Here is a 26,287-nt window from a genome sequence, read left to right on the forward strand (position 1 = left end):
TCGAAGTCTTTAAGTAACGCGATACCGGAGTCAACAAGCATACTTTTAGAATTTGATTAAAAGGGAATATAATATGGAATCGCGTATCTCAAGAAATTAATATGCAATAACTGAGTCAAGGGACTCAGAGGATCCAAGGCTAGACTGAGTATAATAGGCTTCGGGCTTCTATTGTGACATCTACTGTAAATTACAGAAATGTTAAAAGTAAACAAAATAAAGTAACTAAAATGTGGTCTAAAATCACCCCTTTAGACACCCCTTTTACTTCACTGGTGTCAGATATGAAAGGCAATAGTCTCCCGTTCTGTCTGCTGTGTGTTGCAGCAGAGGGACTCCCTGCCGCTGAAAGGGGCAGAGTAACTTGCATGCCCTCTAGTACAGTTTACACATGCACGACTTTAAAAGCTAGCAAGACAGGTTTCGATTCACATTAGCTGGCGAGCCTTGTTAAAAAAACGAATGATAATGTAACATGCCACTGTTCATGAACAAAGTTATACTGAGATTTCCTAAGATACGCGATTAAAAAATAAATAAATAAAAATTTGAATCTCCTGCGGAGCACATTCCATAAGAATCAGTGGTTTTACAGTATATATCGCCTTTAAAGGTGGCTTCTCAAAACGCTTTACGGGATAAAAACAACCAGAACAGCAGCAACAACAATATTGTATTTCGTTGCACTTTGAAAACCAAGTAATAACTTAACTATACAGTACGTGCAAACGTTTCGTATGTTGCTGTCGTGAATGCCTGCGTACCCATAAGTATCTTATTTGCCTTGAGTCTGTCTACAGTATCTCTGTCCCACTACCCCCATCTCTCCCTCAATTCAATTCAAGGTGTTTTATTTGTTTGACAGATGGGTACAATTCTTGTTGGGAATGTATACTTTGATATTTACACCCGGCGCGGCACCGAGGGAGCGTCTGCATTTATAACTTGGTTTTTAAAATTAGTCACGCAATATGAAGCATCTTCTTTTACTTCTGAGTCCCTTAAATACATTGAACACAGCTTTCTCACCATCCTTACACAAAGCAGAAACTGTCCGATGACTCACAGTACAAGTGGAAAGATTACAGATTTTAATCGTCTTTAATTTTGTCTTTAATTTTGCCTGTGGAGTGTATCTTATTAAGCTCTAAATTGCATTTTGAGCGCGGTTTTTTACTTTTTTTTAATTGCATTTTGGGCGCGGACAGCACATACAAGGGTTAATGAACTGCGCCAAGAAATTTAAAATAGTATTCTTTAGGTGTGAGGGTAGGAGTGGACCGCAGCAGGCATAATCAGCAAACCAGGAAAACAAAGAACAGGACAGGTGAGATGTGTATCCAGAAAGCGAGTGATCAGAAAAAGGAAATGGAAAACGCAGAAAAAGAAAACGCTTTACAGGATAAAAACAATAACAACAGTAGTGGCTGGGCAAACGATTTTTTTTATCGAAATACAAATTGAGATACTGTACTGTATAATGATGTGCATGAACAAAGGTATACTGCAATTTTCCTTAGATACGCGATTAATGCTTCGTAGGAGGAGGCGGTCTTTTCCTCTTGTCTAACAGTTTGTCCACAAACAAAACATTCCTGTTAGACAAAAGGAATTGAAAAAAAACAATTTTGTCAATGAAAACCGGTGTGTGTGTCTCTCCCTGCTGGATGTTCCTCTCACAAACTGCTGAATGAATAAAATAATTTTATTGAAAATGCGTTTGCGATTGTCTGGTATTTAATCTGGTCCCTTTTAACTGTTTTTCGATCTACTGTATTGCTTTGAGATGCCACTTTTAAAGGCGATATGTAAAATAAAGTTTTTTTTATTATTGTTATAGAGAAACATGATCAGATTTTCCCTGGTTCAGAAAAAAGATCTAAAGTGCTACACATAACTTTCTTAATTCGATGTATTTAAAGCAGTGAACTACTGTAGGTGTCACATAACATTCAGAAATACAATCACGTATTTGACAAATAAAAACGATTATAATCTAATCCTTCCACGTTTGATCCCAAAATCCCAAGAAATATAAATCTTGACGGGTAGAAAGCTATGCTGAAAGTTTATTAAGATGCTTAGAAGACAAAGATACTGTATCAATTTATGTTGCATTAGCCTGATTATGATTAAAAAACACATATAATTAAACACGCGTTTGCGATTTAAATCAGAACACGATTTAAATCAATATCGATTCCATATTATATTAGCAGAAAAGCTTAAAACTACCACTTTTTCACACGCTATTTCACATGCTAGTTAAATACTTCGATGCTTAAAATCGTTAGGGAGAAATGGAATACCGGTGTGTATTTTTCCTTTAAAGTGCCGAATCCTGGAATCTGACTGGCTGACACCCCTCTGAAGTGGTTCCATAAAATCTGGTATACGGAAAAGAAAGCGTTGATAAATACAAGTGTCTTTTAATACACTCTTTGCTGTGCTCTTGAGGATCCTTGTGATATTTTAAGCTCTAGTTGAATGATAAGTGTCGCATTTTAAATCATTTTCGTAGTTAGAAATTATGAAACGCCCTGTTAAAAGCAAGGAAGTTTTTATGCCCGTTGAAGTAAAACAAAATGCCTGACAAAGTATGGCTTGGACAGATTCCAAGTGCTTGTACAAATGTGCTAAAGAAATTATACTTTGAGTATACAGCTTGTCTAAAGTCATCCATTATTAATACTATTAGTAATATCTTCAGTAAAGGCTTTGATGCATAAATATTTATGATAAAGGTAGGCTGTGTACTTTTGTCCAACTGAGCAATCTTGCTTTCATAAAATATACCAACATTTTAATGACTGATGATTAACATGCTGTAATACACAGTTCAAAATTAAAGGCTCAAATGCTGTACATGAGAGGTTAAGCTCCCCCTGGCGGTTTTACAAGGCGACGCCGGATAGTTAACCACGTGACACCACGTTAACTGCGTCATACCGCGTGATACTGTGACACGCCCACCGGGGTATGCCGCGAAATACCTCACGCATTTTGAATGGCTGCATCTGTACTAATCTAATAAATTTAACTACCTATTTTCCATGCTTTCTCTATCCTGCTAGATTTATAATTATTCTGAAAATCCTCTTCTTCTTCAGTCATTTCTAAATACCTGTTTACATTTTTAACATCTTGCAGCAACTCTCCCACAAAATATACACTTAGCTCAAACTGACAGTTCATCTTGCTACCAACATTGAATAAAAAATCTTTAGATTTCTATATTTCTGTCTTTATTTAGTGGAATCATTAGTGACAAAGGCTAAATTACTTTCTTGGAAAAATGTATTTTATGTGTTGCAAAAACTGACTTGCTTTAACAAAATATATTTACAAATCCTTTTGCCTGGCAATTTACCTGAATGCCCAACTATTTGAGAAGCCCTCCATGAAACCATCTTTGCTATTAATTCATATAAGGCTCTCTGACAGAATTGCTGTTTTTTGTGTGTGCTAATTTTCTGAGTCTCTATCCCATCAAACCTTCATACTCTCCCTGCCAGAACCTCCCTGCACTGATTTTTCAAGCCCCTAACACCAAATGTTTCATGTTTGCATGTTCTTTTGTAAATACAACTTTCTGTGATTTTTTTTGTATATCTAAGCTAAGCTTTTGCTGAATCCCTCTTCTGTACTATGTCTAGTCATGGCTTTTTTTTGTTTGCTTATTTCAAAGTAACACCTGCTTCATTTCTAAAACTTTTTGCTCATTTGCAGTTTTGTATTTTTACATTTATTTACTTCTCTAGCACTTTAACGTCCTAAATTTTCATTTGCCTTAATTTGTAGACTTAATTTCAGTTTTAGCTTTAAAAAGCTTAAGTTTTCTCTACAACTGTCCTACAACTGTTATTAAACTGTTATCATTTATCACTGAATTATTGCACTTGACATGACTTTTTTCATTCACCCTTTCCTGAACATCAGTGACAAGCAAAGATAGTGCTGTCTCTGGTGTGATCTTTTGCAGCTAAAAGTTCACTGTTTAAATGAATAAGAAATTAGATTGCTTATAAATATAATCACTTATTCTACATAAACCCGTAATTGCTCTCTGAAAATACGTTTTCTTGTTCATTTTGGTGACCTTGATCGAAACTGATTTGAGACGTCTGAAAGGATTTACCCAGTGGGCAAAACATGTAGAATATATGTCTATTAAACATATACCTTAGACGTATAAATGAGGTCCGAAATTGGTCTAGAATGAAATTCTAATATACGTATATCGTTATACGTCAATTATACATCTATGAGTATGTGTTCATTATACATAAATGGTTGGAGTTCTATTATACGGATACATTTAGATGACTATTTTACATATATGGTTGGAGTTTTATTATACGGATAACTTTAGAGGACTATTATACATATATGGTTAAAGGTCTATTATGCATCAAAAATAGGTTTTATAGGGGTAGAAACTAGTAAATCAAGCCAGTGATTTGGTTTAGAAATTATTCTGAAAATTTACAATCACACCTGAAAAATATGTCATTCAAATTATACATTATATACAATATTGTAATCAACATATGCCTAATCATCATAAAAAAACTAGTAAACTAGTTACTACAAATTCTAGTAACATGGCAATATATATATAAAGTAAAGACAAACACAAACTAATTACATGAACATGCTAATATTTAGCTCAAAAACAAATTTCGATTCAAATATGAATTTCAAAATTTACAACTACTATATTTCCAAGAAAATATTATTACAATGTGAAATTAAGACGATTTTGACTGTTCACCATTTGCAAAGCCCTCTCTAATTGTCATAACAGTTAGAACCAGCAACTTATCATTTTCAGTGTCCAGACTTCCAGGCCCCATGCCTTGCATACGCATTCTTCAAACAACGCATTGTGTGCTCCTTTTTTTTATTTTTCTGTTGCTGTTTGGTGGGACTTCAGCAACACGGCTAGGAGAAAATTTTATAATATTAGTACTCAAATAAATGATGATTAATCTCTTCTTGAATATAATCTCAAAAAAGAACCATTAAGGTTGACTAAGCTCAAAGCTTAATCAATGTATTAAGTTTAGCTTGCATCATAGTAATTGAACAATAAAGTCTGTCCTAATTAAAGAGTACCCAAAGTTTGAAAGTACAATATAGAATAAGAGTACCTTTAATTGCTCTAGAAAGATTTGTGTCTCCCAGGCCCCTCTTCTGTCGTTGATCTTTCCGGTTTGTGCCAGCGAAGTTGAATTCCATCATCTGTTCATTTGTCTTAAGTCTGAAAACCAAATTATCACTGAGCTTAGACATTTTTCAAGCGATTTTCCACTCAACGTTTATTTACTCAAATATTTAGGATTGAATGTAATAATAATAATAAACTTTGTTTTATATAGCGCCTTTAAAGGTGGCTTCTCAAAGCACTTTACAGGATGACAATAACAATAAATAAGAAGAATACAACATTAAATAATAAGAATACACAAGATAAGACACAATTACAATTACAATTACAACAATACAACAATAACAATAGAGGAGACCGTGGAAGGTGGTACTAAGAAGAGCAGAGGGGTGAAGAATGGAACCAGTTAAGTAAAGGCTTTTCTGAAGAAGAGGGTTTTGAGTCTGGATTTGAAGGAATTTAGAGAAGGTGACTCTCTGATATCCTTGGGCAAAGAGTTCCAGAGCTTGGGGGCATAACAGGAGAAGGCCCTGTCACCCATACAATGTAGACGGGCTTGGGGGACAGTAAGGAGGGCAGAATTTGAAGAGCGGAGGTTGCGAGGTGGGGAGTAGGGTGATAATAGTTCAGACAGGTATTGAGGTGCCAAGCCATGCAGAGCCTTATAGATGAGCATGAGGATTTTAAAGTCTACGCGGAATTTGACCGGAATAAGGATAAGGAGGACAGAACAAAATTTGCAAACCTTGGGTGATCAATTGATCGCCAGTTGCGGAAATTTATAGAGCATGGGGGGAGGTGTTAGAAACAGGTAATTCCAGATTGAAGAGAATGGCTAAGTGGTCAGAGAGGCCTAGATCAAGGGGAGAGCAGTGGGAGACAAAGGAGTCATTTGCAATAATTAAATCTAAGGTGTGTCCTTTGTTATGTGTAGGGGTACAAATAAACTGAGTAAGGTCAAAGCATCCCAAAAGAGAAAGGAAGTCTTTAGCTAGACTGGAAGAAGTTGAATCAATGTGTATATTAAAGTCCCCTAGAATAAGGATCCTTTTAAACTTAAGGCATACGAATGAGAGAAAATACTCAAACTGCGGTAGTGAGAGGATATTTTTGAGATCGGCGCCAGTACGTGATGGACTTACAGACGTGCGCCGAAAGGCAGGGATAGAGACTCCACTAGCAGACGAACGAAAAAAATGGCGTCCTGTGCTGCGATGGATGTAGCGACTCGGTCGTAAAATCCCAGTAAAATGGCAGTAATCGAATGTGTCTTTGACCAGGAAGTAGCTTTGTTTTAGTTGAAGAAGTTGCAGTGCAGTGTACCTCAGAGACATGATTGATGAATCGAGACGGGAAGGAAATCCAGAGCAGGCGGTAGCAAGTGGTGAAGGTCTTCAGTTGAGCAAATTCACGATGCAAGTGGAAGCCGCATCTGTGAATTTTTAATGTAGAGCGGATAACGTGAAGTGGATGAAAATAGAAAAATTAGAAATCAGTGTCATCGAGGAGAAAAAGGAAAAAAAAACATAAATAAGTAGATAAAAATGAAAAACTGGTGAGAGGAGCGGTAGCCAAATGCGCCAGTGTTCCCTCTCGACAGGAACCAGAAAAACCCGGTAAAAAAAAACGGAATGTACTACAGTAATCCTTATATTTTAAAAGACAATTTTGCAGTTCTACACTTTGCAAATTCAGTGGTTAACACATGGGTATCTATGAGCTAAAGTTTGTGGTTTTTGTGGATATTTTAACTTGATCAAAGTAAAAATGTAATGTAAAAACATTTAAAAAATCAATAAGCAATACCTTGACAACACTGTGAACACATGACCATTCGATGGAAGGAACACATTTTCACATATTAACTGCACATTTCTGCAGTAATCTTAGAATACAAAGTGACCATATTTCAAAGTTCAAAAGTTGTAATAACTTTTTAGAACATTATGTGAACTTTATGTAAAACACTTTATTTTGGCATTAAAAGATAAGCAATATTAAAAGTAAGAAAGTATGCCAGAGATGGATCCTATTAATCAGATGTAGGCTGTCAAATCATGACCTAACTGTAACCTAGAAATACTAGTAGTGAATATTTTCTACACCACAGAGAGAATATAATATCATACCAGCAGCAAGGGCTCGCTCTTGTGTACAGAACATTTTTGTATCAGCATTTGAAAGGAATTAGGTCAGGATTTTCTTACACTATTGTTATATTAGCATTACTGTAGTGTTGCTAATGTGCTACATGCAATTTATAATCTTAAAAATTTAAAATTCCCACATTTGTAGTTGATCGTGTGATCTTAACCTTCACACTATTTTATGTGCCATTTATTGCTTGTGATATATAACCGGAAAAGCTTCTGTGCTAGATATGTTTTCAATGTCAATAATATATGCGTTTATCAATGTTGTCGATATTATGGTTGCAATTTAACATTGATAATACATCGCAACAATGTGCCCCCTGCTGTGTGCTGATGTGCAACTGTAACGTATGCAGTTAGTAAGGAAACGGTCACTGTTGTAAGGTATATATATATTATAATATATATAATGACATTATGGAATAGGATGGGGATAGGCCTGGTGTCACATGGAGAGGGAGGAGTGTCGCCCCCTCAGTTCTGGGCAAAAGGATTTTTGAACACTTTCTCTCACTTAACCTGCACCCTAAAAAAATGTTGTACTTTGTCAATGGTCAGATAATACTAATTGACACTAACAATAACTTGGACTGTTTGATGTGCAAGAGGGCTAACCGTCCAGGAACGGCACATATCAGTGTCGTTATTGGGTGTCAACATTGCGATCTTGTTTGCTCAGGTGGACTGATTCCTTGCAGTAGTTTATCCTTATACTTAAAATCGTTATTTAACTAAGACTAGTTATAGCAGTCTGTGCTTTCTGTTGGTTTTACAACTATTTTTTCATTACCATCAATGTAGCTGCAAAAATGAATGCGTATGGTCTTTTGTAGCTCCAGGCAATAATCGCAAGAGTGCTGATGAATGTGAAACTGAACTTAATTGCAAATACCAGATTGCTTGCGTTATCTTCTATCACGAAGCACTAATCAATGGCAAAGTTGCGAGATTTCATTTGGGTAGCTGTAACGTACGGCTCCGTTTCAACTGAAAAATCGCCACCCCCCTCAGAAGTTCAGACGCCCCCCTACAGATTTCTCCCTAGGCACCGCACCCTGATGGGGGACAGGGTGTCCAGGAAATGGTATCAACTTTTCTATAGAAATAAAAATAGAAAATCTATAGGCATTCAAACATTTTACTATTTTTTTCAGGCAGGTGGCAAGACCCCCTCCGCAAAACTCCTGTATGCAAAGCTGTGTAAATAAATTACTTACTGCAAAAATAATTTACTTTGTACACTATGCAGATTGCCATCATACTCCTAGTTGCGGCACACACGATATATAAAAAGCCTCAGGCACTGTGTTAGATGTGTGCATTTCCTACATTGCTTTGTTTCTAGAGATTTTAACTTTATATTTAGGCTCTGATTTCAACTATAAATCTTACACTAATTACTAGCAGTGAATACTGATGTTTTGCTCCCTCTTACCACAAAAATATATTTGTATTGTAGCTGGAATTAACTTTTTTTCATACATACAGACTTCAAATGTTCATACCCATTTTTCCATCAGTGTTCCCATGGGTCCCATCCTCCCCAACAATTTTTCCTAAGCCTAAGACCAACTCTGATATGTGGAATCAGCATCTTCTCTCTGCTAGCCTTACATTTCCTATGTAAATAATAAATGCAAATAATAAATTACGTGCTATTCTTCAGTTAAAACATTGCCTTCAGTTTCCTTTTAGTGACTCTTCCCCAACCCCAAATTTGCTTAAACAGTTTCACTATCAATGTGAACTTTAAAAAAGAAAACACATTTGTCCAGGCAATTGAAAGTGCTACTTACTTCATATAATCCATGAAGGAATGTACATAGGAAAAAGGAGCACTACTTATACCAAAGTGATTGCTACTGCATCAGGATTAGAATGTCTCTACTTGATGGAAGATAGATAGAAATATACTTGAAGAGCAAGATAGCAAACTGACACCTTATTTGATTTAATGATTTCTGAAGCAATTTTTAGAATTCATAATAGCACAAATGATTATGTACAATGACTGTTTGGAGGTTGGTGATAACCAAATCCAGATTTCACCATTGTTGTCCCTATTGTTCTTTGTTTCAGAAATGGTTAAGAGATGGTGTATACTGGAAGGAGGATTTCTTAGTTACTATGAAAATGAAAACATGGCAACAGCCAGTGGAAGAATTGATATCGGTGAAGTCTTGAGCCTTGCTGTTAATAAAAGGGAAAGCATGATTGGAGCTGGGTATGTTTTTATACTCATAAAATTGTCAAAATGTTTTATGTGTTTGCAGCACACTATTTTGATTGCCTCAGAAATTTAATAAAATATGACATGATAAATGCATTAAATTATCAGGGAATATATTCTGTCTGTGAGATTACTATTTATAATTTAGGCTTCTGTTTCCAACTCAAATTATGAAACATATCTAAAAGGTGCAACATGTTTGGATGGCATTAGTGAGGAGCACGTCAAGTTGTGTATTTTAATATATTTTCAGGCATAAAGTAAAAAAGATATTTTTGCTTAACTACTGATTTGTTTCCTGTGCCACCAACTTGTCACCTTCTTATGATATTAAAAATGTATAATGTGCATTTGCAACTTCAAATAGATTTAAGGATGGTCATTCTTTACACTTCCTCAAGAAATACTTGCTTACTATATGTGAATACCTTAAGACTTGCAGCTTCACATTTTGCTGCACTGCTGACACTATGCATGCTGGCATGCATTGTGTACATAGCGTGTAGACTGTCATGAATAGAACAGGATTTGATAATGCTTTTCAAAAGATAGCAATGTACAGTCCTAGAATTTGGCTGATGCTAGATGTGACTACTACTTTAAACACAAAAAGTACACACATGCTTGTACATTTTTTATGTTTAAAAATGGTTTGATGAAAGTCATAAAAAAGATATACAATTATATATTTGCATATGGTTACCCATGGGCAATATACTGTAAAGACTATATACAGAAGCAATAAGTATAGAATAGTGGGGTATTAAACAGTCAGATTCTGAAACTTAACAGACCTGGCTACAGGTTCATCATCTGTCTGTCCCTATAAATTAAATGTTTTAAAAGTAGTTGGTCTAATAGCTTGTAATTATGGCACGGAGAGTCTGCAATGTAAGCCACAACAATATAAGTTGTTTTATACTCAAGTTTTTCAAATACAGGTGCTCCCCAAGGCTGCTGTCTGTCACCAACTCTGTATTCCACCACCAGGGGGAGCTAATAGAGCTTAACGTCTCGTGTACAGCATTTGAGCTGTCGCCAGAAAATGTTTTCGAATCCCGGTCACTGTTGAGGGACAATCTTTTTCCAAATAAGAATTTAAGTTGTATACTCTTTAGACTTTTAATAATTTCAAACAGTGTATTACATCATTTTAATCATTAAACATTTAAAAGCCTGTATATTTTATAAAAGCAAGATTGCTCAGTTGGACAAAAGTACACAACCTTCCACCTTCATCATAATTATTATTTTATGCATCAAAGTATTTAACTTGGTAACTTACAGTGGGTTCTGGTTTTAACGTGCTTGTTCTAACATTATTAAGCTTATATTCTGTACTTCAGGTAAAATGATAACGTTTTATCCTTTTCTAAGAATATATAGTAAGAACACCGCTTGCTGTTATTGTAAAAAGATAAACGATGTAGTGATTTAACATCACTTGAAAGTTACATTAATATGATATCGTGACACTAAGCAGCTAAAGTGTCACAAGTGGACAGTTTGGAAACATTTTGACATTCGTTTCTTTAAAAAAAAAAACTTCTATTGTCCTTGTAGTGGTTATGAGCACTGTAATGTAGCAAGCTGCACCCAGGCAGTTCAAAGCGCGATCAGAGCATTACTTACGGTTTGTTTCTCATATAACCGAATGCATAAATATAGTCTATTATTATAGCTTATTGTGAATATGATGTGTTCTTTCAGGTTTACTTCCGAATTGAGAAAATCAATATTTTGTCTTAATCCAAATGTCAGCAGCCAGTAATCAGTCAACAGTTAAAAAAAAAAGTTTAAACTGTACTATATAGTACACCGCCTGGAATTGAACCTGGTCCGTCAGCATCTTACAACAAGAAACCAGCTGGATAAATTATTATACGTGATGGTTTTGTGTTTAAGGATTTCTTCACTGCAATCTTTAAATTAAACGAGGGAGGGAGGAAGGATTAATTTTTATAAATTGCCAGTAATCGGGGAACAGTTTATCAACACGATGGGCAAACAATTTTTTTTTATATTTAAATGTGAAATAAAAAATAAGATACAATGACGTGTTCCTGCCTAACTCAAACATTACATGACATTAAAAGCTGTAAAAAACAGTTTTTATGCACGACACACAGGTGATTTTTCTTCTTCATGATCAGCTTAGAATCTCTGTGTACACTGTAAGATTTTTACTTTTTAATTAAATGTTTAAAATACTTGAATTTCATAAAAGTTGTACTGATATAATACCTCTTGATAGTAATATTAATATGGAGTCATGTAACTAAGCAGCTGAAATATCACAAGGGGACATTTTGGAAACATTTGATGTTAGTTTTTTTTAAATATTATTGTCCTTATAGTGGTAATAGGCAATGGACTGTCATGTAGTGAGTTTCTTTCATACTCACGGTGTGAGTGTGTGTATCTAGATGAATTATTATAATGATGGTTTCGTGATTTAGGGTTTCTTCACGGAATTCTTTAAGTTAAAGGAGGGAAAAGGGTTATATTTACATGCTGTGTATTGCTTCTTCTTATATTTGTAAAAACATATCCAATTTAAATGTGTAGAGGTTTTGTGCATTTACTGGGACAATTATTAATTGTAGCGGTAAGTCACAAAATAATTCTTTAATGGCTATTAGAAAACCGACCTTGTGGGATAACTCAGCAACGCACACACGTGGATACTAATACATGACAATACATATATTAATACATAAAATGTGCATATTTATATAACAGATCTTATAGTGAGGGTTAGCAGAATACAAAAGGTATATATCCAATTACGAAGAGTTACAAATACCAAGAGGGATATACATTCGGTATACCATTCATTTATACCATTTCGTAAATGAACTTTGATTACAACTTCTACACTAGATACTACACTAGAAGGCAAGTACATCAAATTGATATCAACTGGGGTTGAGGTAACAATTGAATTCTCGAGCTGTAATGCAGAATGTTGAATACTCATCCAATCTGTGTGGATTCAGATCTCCCTCGGACACAAGGGAACAGCGACAAGCTGTTGCTGCGTCCAATCAGTGTCCTCTGGCCCGATACAAGGCAGTGCTGGTCCGGCGTGAGGTGTGGGAGAAGGAGGGAGAGATTTCTTCTGCGGCGCACTGGCAGTGGGCTCTCTGAAGACTGGCTAGTTAGTCCTGGCTTAACTAGCAGAGATTGTGCACATGGAAAATGACTGCGGGTCCAAGCAAGTCACACTCTTTAGACGGGAAGAAGACCAGTTTGTTCCCGATGTAGCTCTAGTCCTGAATCCTGAGATTCAGCTGTCAGCAGTTTTGACCATAGTTCACTCGTTGATCAGGCGAGCGTTCGCGGTGGGGAACCGGCAGTTCACGAGGCTTGCTGCTGGGCTAACCTCGGGCGGATCCTTTGGTTATGTGTGGGCAACTTCTGTTCTCAACTCTTAGAACAAAGTAAAGTCCTGGCACTCAGACACACTGGCTGTCACATGATTGTCTGAGATGAGTCTGAGAATGTCCTGGAGGGGCAGTTCTGGGTCCTGTGCTGCCTGTTTTATCTGGAGGAACTACTGTCCTTCATTGGTAGAAAGTTTTGCAGGCATTCGAGACCCACGTGGGGTTACCCTGCCCTACCAATTCCTGATTGGCTGATCGAGGTGGAGGATGAGTAACAATGCTCTCTGACATTAGGGTTGTAAACAACCTGGGATGAGACTCTCCCAAGGAATATCCCAGACAGTAAGGCGTCAGAGATGACTGTTTATTAGGGTGGCCTTGGGAGTTGTTCCTTATCAGGAAACTCTATCAGCTAGAAATACACCTTAAATCTGAACCAAGTGGAATGGCCTCTTTGTGTCCAGCACCACTGAGATGAGGGACAGAGGGACTGGCAAGGGAGCAGAAAACTTAATTCCTGTATTATTAATAAGCCATGCCGCTACAAATGCAATATGGAATATATTATTAATGTAGCAGCAATGCTTTTTAATAAGAGAGAATTATGTGTTGTTGTGCTTTCCTAAATGAGGCTCCATCTCTCTTTCTTATCTCTGTGATGCAGCCACAGAGAAGCTATTCATGCAGTTCTGATTTAGGGTGTTTTCTCTCAGATAAGGATCAGCTCCCAAATGGGGATGTGCCCAGCAATGCCTGGCTATCATGGTCAATGGTCATTCCTGGCATCTATCTGTCTGTGAGATTCTTGGGAACATCTGGATTGCAGTTCTAGATGTCAGAGGTCATTGTTACTCATCTCTCACCTTGACCAACCAATCAGGAACCTGTAGGGCGTGGTAACCCCACATGGGTCTGAAATGCCTAATAAACTTTTGACCAATTACCACCTGTCTTAAAAGACACTACACTGGAAGCAAACCGAGATTCTTCCCCCTAAAGAGTGACTTTCTCGGACCCGCTGTCACCCACTGTGCATAGAGACTTTCTACTAGTCCGCCGGACAACTAGTGGGTCCCTGAGGGAGACACTGTCCACGTGTCGCCACAGCAGAAATCTCTCCTCCTAATTCGTCCAACTCCGAGCTGCACCCCGACTGGTGGGCTGGGAGCCAGAGGACACCAGGAGGACGCCTATTGAACACTGCAGTGATTGGACGCAGCTGCTAAATGGTCTTGGTGCCTGTGCCAGGAAATACGAATCTATTTCTAGATACGTAAACCCAATGTTCTACATTTCATCTCGAGAATTCAATTGTTACCTCAACACAAGTTGATATCAATTCAATTCATATGAGTAATGTATTTACTTTTGAGTAGCTAATGTAGACTAATTAACGATAGTATAGTCGAACGGTATACTGAAGCATATTCTTTGTTTGTATCTCTTTGTGCTTTGCATCTCCTATATACCTTACACTTTGATAATTCTCATAGGAAGATCTGCCACCTGTATCCAGGCAGATTGTTACATGTTTTATGCACAATTTACTCTCGCTGCTCCTGTCCTTGTTCATCCTTCACCACATGGGCGTGAACCCGGGTCTCCTGTGTTACTCAACAGAGGTTTTGCCGGCTGAGCTACAGATTTTCTTCAGCCTATGCAAACAACATCCCTGTTATGCGCAGGGGAGTAGAGGGCTGTACTGTCGCTGCTCTGCAACTGGCTTGTACCATCTGTATGCCCGCCATTCATTAGAACATTAATAATGAATGACCATAGACGAGCTGTAAACTGAAGAGTTAGAGAATACATGATGTCTTGTCTTTTCAGCTTGGAATTTAACCTTTACAAATATCCTTTTGGCTATATTTTTTACATAATTGGATGAGTAAAAATAGATTGGATTAATAACTGGAGCAAGAAAATACATTTCACACATACTTTGAAACCATATGGCTTTGGAACAGCGGGAGGCAAGACCCGGCTGGGGGGGGGGCTGTATTTTGATTTTCCTGCGTGAACCATATTCGCTACAATAGTATAATGAGTCCCTGAGGCATACCGTTCAAAATTTCAGAACTATAAAAAATAAACCTTTGTTCAGTTTGCACAAGAGACAAAAGGTACCTTCTGAGAAGTCGTGTACTGTTTGCAAAGTAGCAGATTTTGACAAACAGCTAATTCAAAGAATTTCAAATCTGTCAGACCTGTAGCATTATTTAATTGAGCAGAAAGTCACCTTGCTCTAACAAGTGGCTCTGTTAAGCACAGTATGTGTTAACACACCACACCCTTTCGAATTTGCTGATTGCGTGATGTGCACATTGTTTAATGGGGATGACATTACCCACGTCTATTATCACTGTACAACACTACTTCACGTGGGTAGCCGTGTCAGCCTGCGTAGTCTGCAAAGGAACGAGTAATATGTTAATTCCATGCTGAAAACAGAAGAGAGAAAACACAATGTTTTGGCTTTGAAGCCTTCTTCAGGTGTGAGGGTCTTCAGCTCAAAATGAAATGCTTGGAGTTTGTAATGTAGGGCGCTCTGAACGAGTTAAACTTTGATGCAGGAAAAATGTATCTCCTAGAAGCTGTGCTGACTCTCTCTGATGCAGCGCATCCGCTGGTCAGTTGACTGAGGGCTTGCCAGCGCGGTGACGTCACTGCCTTTCATATAAATAGGAGGGACCTGGTCCAGTGGGGTTGAGGGCAGATCTCACTGTAGCTCGACTGGCTGCTTCCCTGTTGAGTAACGCTGGAGGCCCGGGTTCAGTTTCCCAGCTGGTAGGGTGTATACCCATGTGAGCCCGAAAGTGCTACATCATTAATACAATCTTCTGTGTCGCATTAACTAACTCTTCAGTTTATTCCACCAAACAGTATATGAATATAATGATATCGTTATTTATTTCTTTAGATACGCCCTTATATAGTTTGAAATTATTCGTTGTTCTTAACAAATGATTCTCTGTTCTCTGGAACAGCTTTGTTGAGAGGAGTAACAATCCAGGAACACTTGGTTAAACAAATATTTATTACAATGACAAAACACACACTACACACAAAAACACAAGTTATTCTATGTACAGTATTTACAAACAAGGTATTTCATAGGCCTAACATTCTGGTCACTCAGAAAACCCCAGACTGCTACTAAGCATTACATTCTAAATGCCTACAGAGGCTACATAAGAGATGACCTAAATACTAACTAAATTCTAACTAAAAACAAAGAAACCTGCATTAAATCTGCACCCCAGATGCCACAAAATAAATGGGAGCCTATATTCCTATCCATAAAAATGCACCATAATCATGAAAGACGTTTTTAACTGATGGCACGTTCTCTCTAACAAGATTCAAATACTTAGCACTAGTCAGGTTTGATTTGGATGAACATGAAGTAGGGCCTCTTGTCTGGCACAAGCTTCAAGTCCCATCTCCTACAGACTCCTCTCTCTTTTCCTTGTTCCCTGCTTCTCCTGTTTCTCCTGTTTCCTCTCCCTCTCTGTGCTCTTAATGTGATCTTATATTGTGTGTGTCTGTACTGCTCCTTGCCAATAATTAATCCACAACTTACCTACAGATGCAGCCGTTCAAAGTCCACGGTAGAAACCTGTACCGCATGCATCTACCCACAAAGCACCACGGCGTACCGCTGTACGTGGTTGACTGGCCAAAATGACCAACAGGGGCACTCGTTGTCACGAAGTGTTCTTTCAGGGCTCTATGCAGACAACACAAACCGGAGGGAAGTGAGGAATACACGAGGAAAGAGGCATGCTAGGGGCTGGAAGGAAAACAGAGGGGCGTGTTCATGGTGCGCTAGTGTACAGGGGAGGTGTGGCCGAGGCAAACAGTCCAAGGGAGTCCGAGGCAAATCCATGAACGAAGCAAAAGTCCAAAGCCGGGTAATCCATCCTGTCTCTGTCACTGGGATGTGGAGCAGTTCTGCCGGACGTACTCGGTTTGTGTGACCCAGAAAGGGGTGGACGTGCTGGGCCCGTTTCCGCACACCGAGGCGGGCAGCAGCTACGTCCTGGTGGCGATGGATAAAATAATCAAACCAATCAAACGCAAACCGCGCATGTCTGGCAGAACTCTCCACATCCCGGTCGGTGACAGAGACCCCAATAGAAGTGGCCCTAGAGTCGGCGCAGGGTTTTCGCGGAGCCGAAATGTCCCACACCCGGCTGGCCGTGCACTGCTTGGAGAACCGCCCCGCGGAGCGACTGCGGCACCACAAACTGCCACCTGACCTCGCCGCTGGAGGGCACCCGCCACTCCTGGCGCAGCACCCCGTCCCTCACCTCCAAGGCCTCCCACAGTGCGCAGAGTGCCTTCATGGACTTGGGGTGAGGGGCGAGTTTATCTCACCGTTGTGCTTGGCCCCCGTATTCCCCCCAGTGGCCGCCCCGTCAACCGCCCGAACGGGCAGCCTGGGAGTCAGCTCCGGCATGCTCGCCCCGACACCCGCGGCTCCGACAAGCCCCAGCGATGCCCGCCGCTGCCGCCTCCACTTCCCGCTCCGGTCAACCCGCGCGCCCCGGACACCTCCCGCCCCACCCACCGCGAGACTGATTCGTTCCCCCTGCCCCACCAACTCTCGCCGGCCCAAGTCAAGGCAACCACCCACCTGCTGCAACCAGTCCAACCCCAGGATACAGTCCTCGCGGACTGGGGCGAGGTAGAAGGGGTGTTTCACCCTCGCAGCCCCAAAGTGCACGGTGAGTGCCTGCTTGCCGAGGACCTCTGCGTACTGCCCCATCACCGTCCTCAGGTGCAGGCTGGTGGTTTTCCATCCTGGGGGCCTGGCTGCCTTGGTGCCTGGCAGGACACCAGGTCGCAGCAGGGTGATGGTCGAACCAGTGTCAACGAGGGCCTAAAAGGGTCTGCACTCGATGAGTCAGGGAAGAAATAACCCCCAGCTGTGGCCAACCCTTCCCACGGCAGCAGGCGGGGTGAAGCGCTCCTTCTGGCTTTCCAGAGCAGGGGTAGCATTGCTCAAGGGCGGCCTTCCCCCCTTTAGGCTGCCCCGCTCCTGTTTCCTGATGGCCTCCGGAGTCCCCGGGGCTCCAGCAGGAGGATCCTAAGAAGATTAGGATTGTGCTTGAAAGAAATAAGGAATAACGGACTACGGTTTACGACTATGATTTACGGATTACAACTTGGTTATGGTACGGATTGGTGTGGACTTTGGAATTAGGATTGTTTAAGGGTATTGGAAACAGAGTACGGATCGGACTTGGAAAACGTACGAAATAAGAACGGAGAAGATCAGTGTGGTGTGAGTAACATCCCTTTTACACCTGCTTTTCCCCCGGCGACATAGCAGTCCCTTAATTCACTTTAAGCATAGCTTTCTCACTATTTAGATTTATTTTTCATACCATCGTTAAACAAAGCAGGAGCATGTACTACTTCCTCATGGGATCAAATGTGAAAAGGTTAGAGTAATCGTTTTTATTTTTAAAATAAATTTTAGAAAAGTGTCATTTACACAAAAAAGTTGCATTTAATACCACTCGATAGTTATATTAATAGAGATAAGCTCTCTATTAAAGCTCAGGTCAAAGATCAAACAGCAATATCTCATACACTGGGACTGATGTGTGATCTGTGATGTGGCTGAGTGTGAATTGTGGTGCACTAGCAGGCAAAGTTGACTGTGCCGAAAAATAAAAACTGGTTTAACAACTTTTAAGCATACTGTAGTTTTTGTTAGACCATTAGACATGCAATACTCGTGATCATCTTAGAATCCTTGAGTAAGCTGCAAGTTTTTTTTAAATTTTATATACACAACACTGTTGACAGGAAGATTCCTATGCTTTTACTCAGCAGCTTATTAAAAACAGCACCAATGGTGTTCAAATAGATTTTTTTTTCACAGAAAACTGACACAGCTTCGCGCTTTGAATCTGTTTTTCTAAGAAAACATGTGTCCTTGGGGGGAGGTGTCTTTTGCTGGAAGTCTCGCCCCCTTCTACTTTGAAAATACCTGTGAAACCGGTTTAGTTCGGCACAGCCAGCACTCCCACAGAGAGTGATGAAAACCGCACAGCGCCAGGCAAATGCACATTAATGTAGGGCTTTCGGGCTCACATGGATTTGCGCCCTAGAGTACAACCTGCGGTACCACTGTGTACATACAGTACGAACATGTTGTGATATTTTGAAATATAAAAAATGTCAATATATGTCAATATTGAACACCCGACCTCACGCTTATACTGTAAAACAGTCACTTAAGCCGTTACACCACCAAGGCAAGTCATGTGACATGCACTGAAACAGCAACACACAGAGTAATATGGTCAGAAGGAACACCTAAAAACGTTTCAAAATAACCACATGTAAGACTTTGATGCTTAAAATGTTTAGGGAGAAATTGAATATTGGTGTGTATTTTTTCTTTAAAATACCAATACCAGCAACATACAGTTTACATAATATGTTTATGTTCCTAAATTAATACTATTTATGAGCAAGTGAAAGGCATGGTGAATCGGAGATTCTCAAAACTTACTTTGTGTGATTGGAAATGAATACGTATTCGGATCAACGAAAAGCTGTGGTGTTACTTTTTGTCAATGGAAAAAATAGTCTTTTCGTTTACAAATACTTTGAGTTTACAACTTGTCCAAGGTCATTCATTATTAATACTATTAGTAATATCTTCGGTAAAGGCTTTGATGCATAAAATATTTCTGCATAATTAAAATATTTATGATAAAGGTAGGTTTGACTTTTGCCCAACTGAGCAATCTTGCTTTCATAAAATATACCAACTTTTTAATGTATGATGATTAACATGCTGTAATACACAGTTTAAATTTAAAAGCTCAAATGTTGTACATGAGAGGTTAAACTTTATTAGCTCCTCCTGGCAGTTTTACAAGGTGATTTCGGATACTATTAATATAATCTAATTTGCATATGGTAATTTGTGGTATGACACAAAATGATGTGTTATACTGCGTTTTGATGTGACACGCCCACCGCCCACCAATTTGCATATGGTAAAGTGCAGTATACTGCGACACACCCACCGCATTGTACTGCTTGTTTTGAATGGCTGCATCTGTAGGTATACTAAGATAAACTTTACAATTGTTTCTGCTTGAAAGAGAGAGAAAATCTTTATTTGGGCGACCAACAGCAGTATACTGTCTGTTGCATTTCATCAACACCCGCGCATCGCTATTGCGGTAAGGCACAAGGTGGAGGTGTTTGTTTGTGCATCAGTAAGCACTGGTGCAACACTGTAATCATAAGAGAAAGTGTTTGTGAGCCTGATATTGAACTTTTATTAAATCGAATGAAGAGTGGTGCCGCAGGATTGCTACGAGTGCACAGACTGGGACATGTTTAAGCACTCATGCTCTGATCTCGAGGAACTGACAGATGCAATCACCAGTTATGTTTCCTTGTGTGAAAATACTGTTATGCCTCTGAAATCTTGCAATGTATATCCTATCAATAAGCTCTGGGTGACCAAATCTCTCTTAAGAGCTATTAATCTGAAAAAAAATCACTTTCCATCAAGGTGATGCTATTCTGTTAAAGGAAACACAAAAGAATGTCAAAAGAGAGATTAATAAGGCTAAACATAGGTATTAGATTAAAGTAGATGACGTATTGTGCAAGCGTAGCTGACGCTCTGCATGGGAAGGTATTAGATCTATGGTTGGAATGCATTATAATAATAATAATAAACTTTATTTTATATAGCGCCTTTAAAGGTGGCTTCTCAAAGCGCTTTACAGGATGACAATAACAATAAATAAGGAGAATACAACAATAAATAAGAAGAATACACAAGATAAGACACAATTACAATGACAACAATACAACAATAACAATAGAGGAGACCGTGGAAGGTGGTACTAAGAAGAGCAGAGGGGTGAAGAATGGGACCAGTTAAGAAAAGGCTTTTCTGAAGAAGAAGGTTTTGAGTCTGGATTTGAAGGAGTTTAGAGAAGGTGACTCTCTGATATCCTTGGGCAAAGAGTTCCAGAGCTTGGGGGCATAACAGGAGAAGGCCCTGTCACCCATACAATGTAGACGGGCTTGGGGGACAGTAAGGAGGGCAGAATTTGAAGAGCGGAGGTTGCGAGGTGGGGAGTAGGGCGATAATAGTTCAGACCGGTATTGAGGTGCCAAGCCATGTAGAGCCTTATAGGTGAGCATGAGGATTTTAAAGTCTACGCTGAATTTGACCGGAAGCCAGTGCAAGGACTCCAGGATAGGAGTAATGTGAACACTTGCACTAGACCTGGTCAGGATTCTGGCTGCTGAATTTGCATAAGAAGTCAGCATTTGATTTACCACATGCTGCATAAGAATGGAGGCAGCATGTGGTAAATCAAATGCTGACTTTGCCAATGATCTGAATCACTTTTATTTGCGGTTTGACACAAATGATTTGACATAAAGGAAATAAGCACGTTCAGAGGCAGGATCTCTGATTGTGTAATTAGAATTGATGAGTCTAAGGTTTGTAAATGGGTAAGTCAAATTAAGGAGAGGAAGAGTCTGGGTCCTGATTTGGTGGGGGGAAGAGTATTGAAAAGGTGTGCTAGACAGCTGTGTGGCATCTTTTCTTTGATTTTCCAAATGTCATTAACCCAACAAAGGTTCCTAAAGTGTGGAAGAAATCAGTTCTTGTCCCGGTAGCTAAAGTCAAATCTCCCAGTTCACTCAATGATTACAGACCAATAGCCCTCACCTCTCTGTTTATGAAAAGTTTTGAACAGATTGTGAAAAATTAAATTGTGGCCAAAGTACAGGATCAGCTAGATTCATTACAATTCTCTTACAGGGCAGGTAGAGGGATTGAGGATGCTACAGCATTCCTTCTCAATCTTGTCCTCCAACACCTTGAGGGAAACAAGACCCATGCTAGACTGCTGTTTGTGGATTTCTCCTCTGCATTTAATTGTATCCAACCTCACTTACTGGCAGCTAAACTATTGTCAAACTTTGGTCTTGATCTCATTATCATCAGCTGTGTTACTGATTTCCCAACAGACAGAACCCAGAGGGTGAGAGTCAACAATGTTTTATCCAAAAAAAAACATTCTTCTACTGTGTCCCCCCAAGGATGTGTATTGTATTGTCTCCCTTACTCTTTGTCCTATACACAAACGATTGCAAGAGCTATCACCACTCAAGATACATAATCAAATTTGCTGACAACTCTGCCATTGTTAAGGAACAAGTAATAGGTTTATTCCATGCTGAAAAGTGAAGAAAGAAAACAAAAAGTTTCGGTCATGGAGCCTTCTTCAGGTGTAAGCACCTGATATTGTTGACAATTTGTTGACAGTTGTTGACATTGACCTGACAATGACAGCATCTGCCATTGTTAGCCTGCTACAAGCAAACAAGCGGAGCCATTGACCAATTGTTGATGAGTTTGCCACCTAGTGTGAACAAAACTTCCTCAAGCTAAATGTGTCCAAGACCAAAGACATGTTAATTGACTTCAGGAAAAACACCCACACTCCCACCCTAACCTCCATCGGGGGAGATTCAGTGGAGCTAATTGAACAATACAAGTACTTGAGGACTGTTCTGGACTCCAAGCTTAATTTCAAAGCCAATACTGACCTGATCCTCAGAAAAGGTCAACAGCATCTTTTTTTTTTTAAGGAAGCTTAAGTATTTTAAGGTTGCTGATTGATTGTTGATTTTGTTCTACCGGTCATTCCTTGAATCTGTTCTAACTTTTACCTTGATCTACTGGTTTGGCAACCTGAATCTGAGAAGCTAGAACAAACTGGGCAGCCTTGTGAAAATATGTCAGAAGGTCATTGGCACTGATTTCCCAGTCCTCCCCTCCATATATCATTCACGTGTTTTACATAAAGCAAGATCCATGTGCGATGATCCTTCACACCCCTTGTATAATCATTTCCAATTACTCTCATCAGAACACAGATACTGACTACCTAACTCCAAATCCAACAGATTAAAGTTCTCATTCATACCTGTAGCCATATTGTTACTTAACACTAGACCTTCTATGTAACTATGAAGATCATTGTTCCTAACTTGCCCCTCCCAGGGATAATAAAGAATCTCTCACAAGGGACCTCCCAAACCTCAACAAACATCCTCTGGGCTTTGAAGTTAGAAGTGTTTACTCTTCAAAGTGTCACAAACTTTTTCTTAAATCTAAGAGACACTTCTCAGTCACCTAATGCTGTAACAATATTATATTTAGATCCTTAAATGTAATATCATTATTAATTTCTTTAGTTACGCGATTCCATATTCCTTATCAAGCGGATTGTAAAAAGTACGTTTTTTTCTGCAATAATGACAGCAAGTATTCATAGAAAAGGTTAAAACATTATAGCTTGTTCTAAATTAAATAAATTTAATATAGTCAGAACAAGCACATCAAAACTTTTCCAAAATAACCACAGTAAGTGACCGAGTTAAATACTTTGATGCGCTTTGTTTATGAACAAAGTGGAATACTGTTGTGTATTTTTTTAATTTAGCTTCTACTACCAGCCATATACAGTATGTATAATATACTTATATTCCTAATTTTATATTATTTATGACGTTCAGAGACGTTATGCTTGTTATTTTTATGCTCAGCTATCAAAATTTACCTCTGAAATTCTATATCTGCAGATTTTAACATGTGCAGTAGAAAGATTAAATGAAGCAATTGTTTCACTAATATCTAATGCACCACAAGTGCCACCTATCGATCATCCTTGGCCAGTGAATCATGTGCCGTGCTATAGCGCAGCCCCTGTAGCCTGTTAGGGTTTTTTTAATGCGCTTCTGAATGGCTACACAAGTATGAAAAGGTGTATGTTAGCAGTACACAAAGAATATCAGTTTCTTGTGATGAATAGTAAAGGAATCAAATATGAATGGTTTTGGTAATTGCTGGCAAAATTAAAACTTGGGCTTATATCCCAACATCTGATAGTAGTTTATTTTGGAATTGAGAATATCATTGTCGTTCTTTCATCACAATTTTTCAAGCGGTTTTATTTACATGATAATTGGGTAACAGTTCATTTTAGAGTTGAAACATTACATTTGATACATTAAATTGTTTCTATCTTTTCCCCACTTCACTGTTCCCATCCTTGCCCCTAATTCTACGTCAGTTTCTTACATCTTTCCTTTGCACCTTTCATATGGACTTTCTGACTCACATACTCGTTTCACAACTGTTACTTACTGAATTTCTTAAAAGGTGATTGGTTACTGGTGGATGCTTTAACTTTCAGTTGGTCCTTATAGTGCATGATTACTGAAATTGCAGGTATGTATTGCTCCTTTGCCTGAAGGCATTGTGACAACAAGAAGAAAATGAGTAGCATGTTCTTTCTTACCCTTGACAGCATATCTCACATGCTATTCCATACTTTCTATGAAGTCAGGGCTAGAGAGCTCAAATAGTGCTCTTTGATGTATCTGAAAACTAATGAGAAGTGGGAGTAAAAAATATGAAATTCCTCCATTTGATAATGTAGAATAATATGTCTATTTATATATGCTTTTCTGTGTAAGGTAGTTACTTTCTATTTTAGATGCCAAGATGCATCCAGACATGAAGATTATTTCATCATCACGCTCTACACATCTTGAAAATCTGACAATAAAATGTCACCCTTTCTATCTCCCAAGGAAGTTCACATCGGTAGTTCTCACAGTGGTATATATTCAGCCGAAGGCAAATTTCACAAGAGCACTGGATGAATTACACGGTCACCTTAACAGACACGAGAATACACATCCTGAAGGGGCATTCATCATAGCGGGTGATTTTAACAGTGCAAACTTGAAGATAACAATGCCTAATCTACATCAATACATCAACTGCCCGACGGGTGGAACAAACACGTCGGGCAATGTTTACACCCCCTTCTGGGATGGCGACAAAGCCCTCCCCTGACCTCCTTTCGGCGAATCCGATCACACCTCCATTCTGCTACTTCCTGTTTACAAGCAGAAGCTTAAACAGGAGAGGCCAACGTTGGTCGGATGAATCAGACTTTATATTAAGTCACTGTTTTGCTACCACTGACTGGCAGATGTTCCGCGAAGCTGCTGGAAATAATATCAATCTGTATGTGGACTATGTTACTGGCTACATCAGTAAATGCATTGAAGACATGGTTCCCGGGATTACTGTTCGCACATATCCAAGTCAGAAACCATGGGTAAATGGAGAGAAATGTGCCAAACTTAAAGCTAGGAAAGCTGCTTTCAATTATGGCAATATGGATAGATACAAAAAATCCAGATATGACCTCAGGAAAGCCATCAAAATAGTTAAATACAACTATAGGTTACATTAGTCATATTATCATGGCTACAACACACGGAACATGTGGAGTGGTATGCGCACCATTACAGACTACAAAACACAACCCAGCTATATCACGCAACAGTCTGCCTCTCTTCCTGATGAGGTAAATTCATTCTATGCTCGGTTTGAGGTCAGTAACGCAGATCCAGCCAGGAGGATTCCAGAAATCCGAGATGGAAACCCACTGATCATATCCAGAGCGGATGTGTGTAAAGGAGCAAGCAATAGGTTTAATCCATTCTTCTCTTTTCAGCATGGAATAAACCTATTACTTGTTCCTTTGCAGCTTATGCTGAATCAGCAAACAAACTTAAGTTTTTAAAAAGACCAATCCACACAAGGCTCCTGGCCCTGATGTTATCCCTGGCTGTGTTCTGAAGGCATGTGCAGACCAGCTGGCAGATTTCTTCTCGGACATATTCAATATTTCTCTAGCTCAGTCTATAGCTCCACCCTGCTTTAAGAAAACCACCACGGTCCCTGTTCCTAAGAAACCCAAAATCAGTTGCCTGAATGACCACCACCCCGTTTCACTCACATTAGTTATCATGAAGTGCTTCGAGTGGCTGGTCAAAGCATTCATTACCTCCTCACTGCCTGACACCCTAGACCCACTGCGATTTGCGTATCACCAGAACAGGTCAACAGAGGATGCAATTGCCACTGCCCTCCATACTGCCCTCTCACACCTGGATAAGAAAGGAACATATGTGAGAAAGCTATTTGTTGATTATGTCTCAGCCTTCAAAACCATAGTGCCCTCAAAGCTTGTCATCAAGCTCCAGCACCTGGGACTGAACACCTCCCTTTGTAATTGGATCCTGGACTTCTTGACGGAATGTTCACAGGTGGAGAGGGTAGGCACCAACATATCCTCTACTCTGACTCTAAACACTGGAGCCCCCCAAGGCTGTGTGCTTAGCCCTGTCCTCTACTTCTTAGTTACCCATGATCGTGTTGCCAGGCATAACTCAAATTCCAGCATTAAGTTTG

At 39.2% G+C, this 26,287-nt stretch overlaps 1 protein-coding gene across 1 annotated transcript in view; it reads left to right on the plus strand.

Annotated features, from left to right (window-relative positions):
- Positions 1-26,287, plus strand: part of arap2 (ArfGAP with RhoGAP domain, ankyrin repeat and PH domain 2) — a 247,624-nt gene that overhangs the window by 115,730 nt on the left and 105,607 nt on the right. The window contains 1 exon segment of the mRNA XM_088920360.1: positions 9,403-9,547. Coding sequence (XP_088776486.1) covers positions 9,403-9,547 — 145 coding nt within the window.

Source organism: Atractosteus spatula, chromosome 1 (genome assembly GCF_055471065.1).
Source record: "Atractosteus spatula isolate fAtrSpa1 chromosome 1, fAtrSpa1.hap1, whole genome shotgun sequence".
Lineage (NCBI taxonomy): Eukaryota > Metazoa > Chordata > Actinopteri > Semionotiformes > Lepisosteidae > Atractosteus > Atractosteus spatula.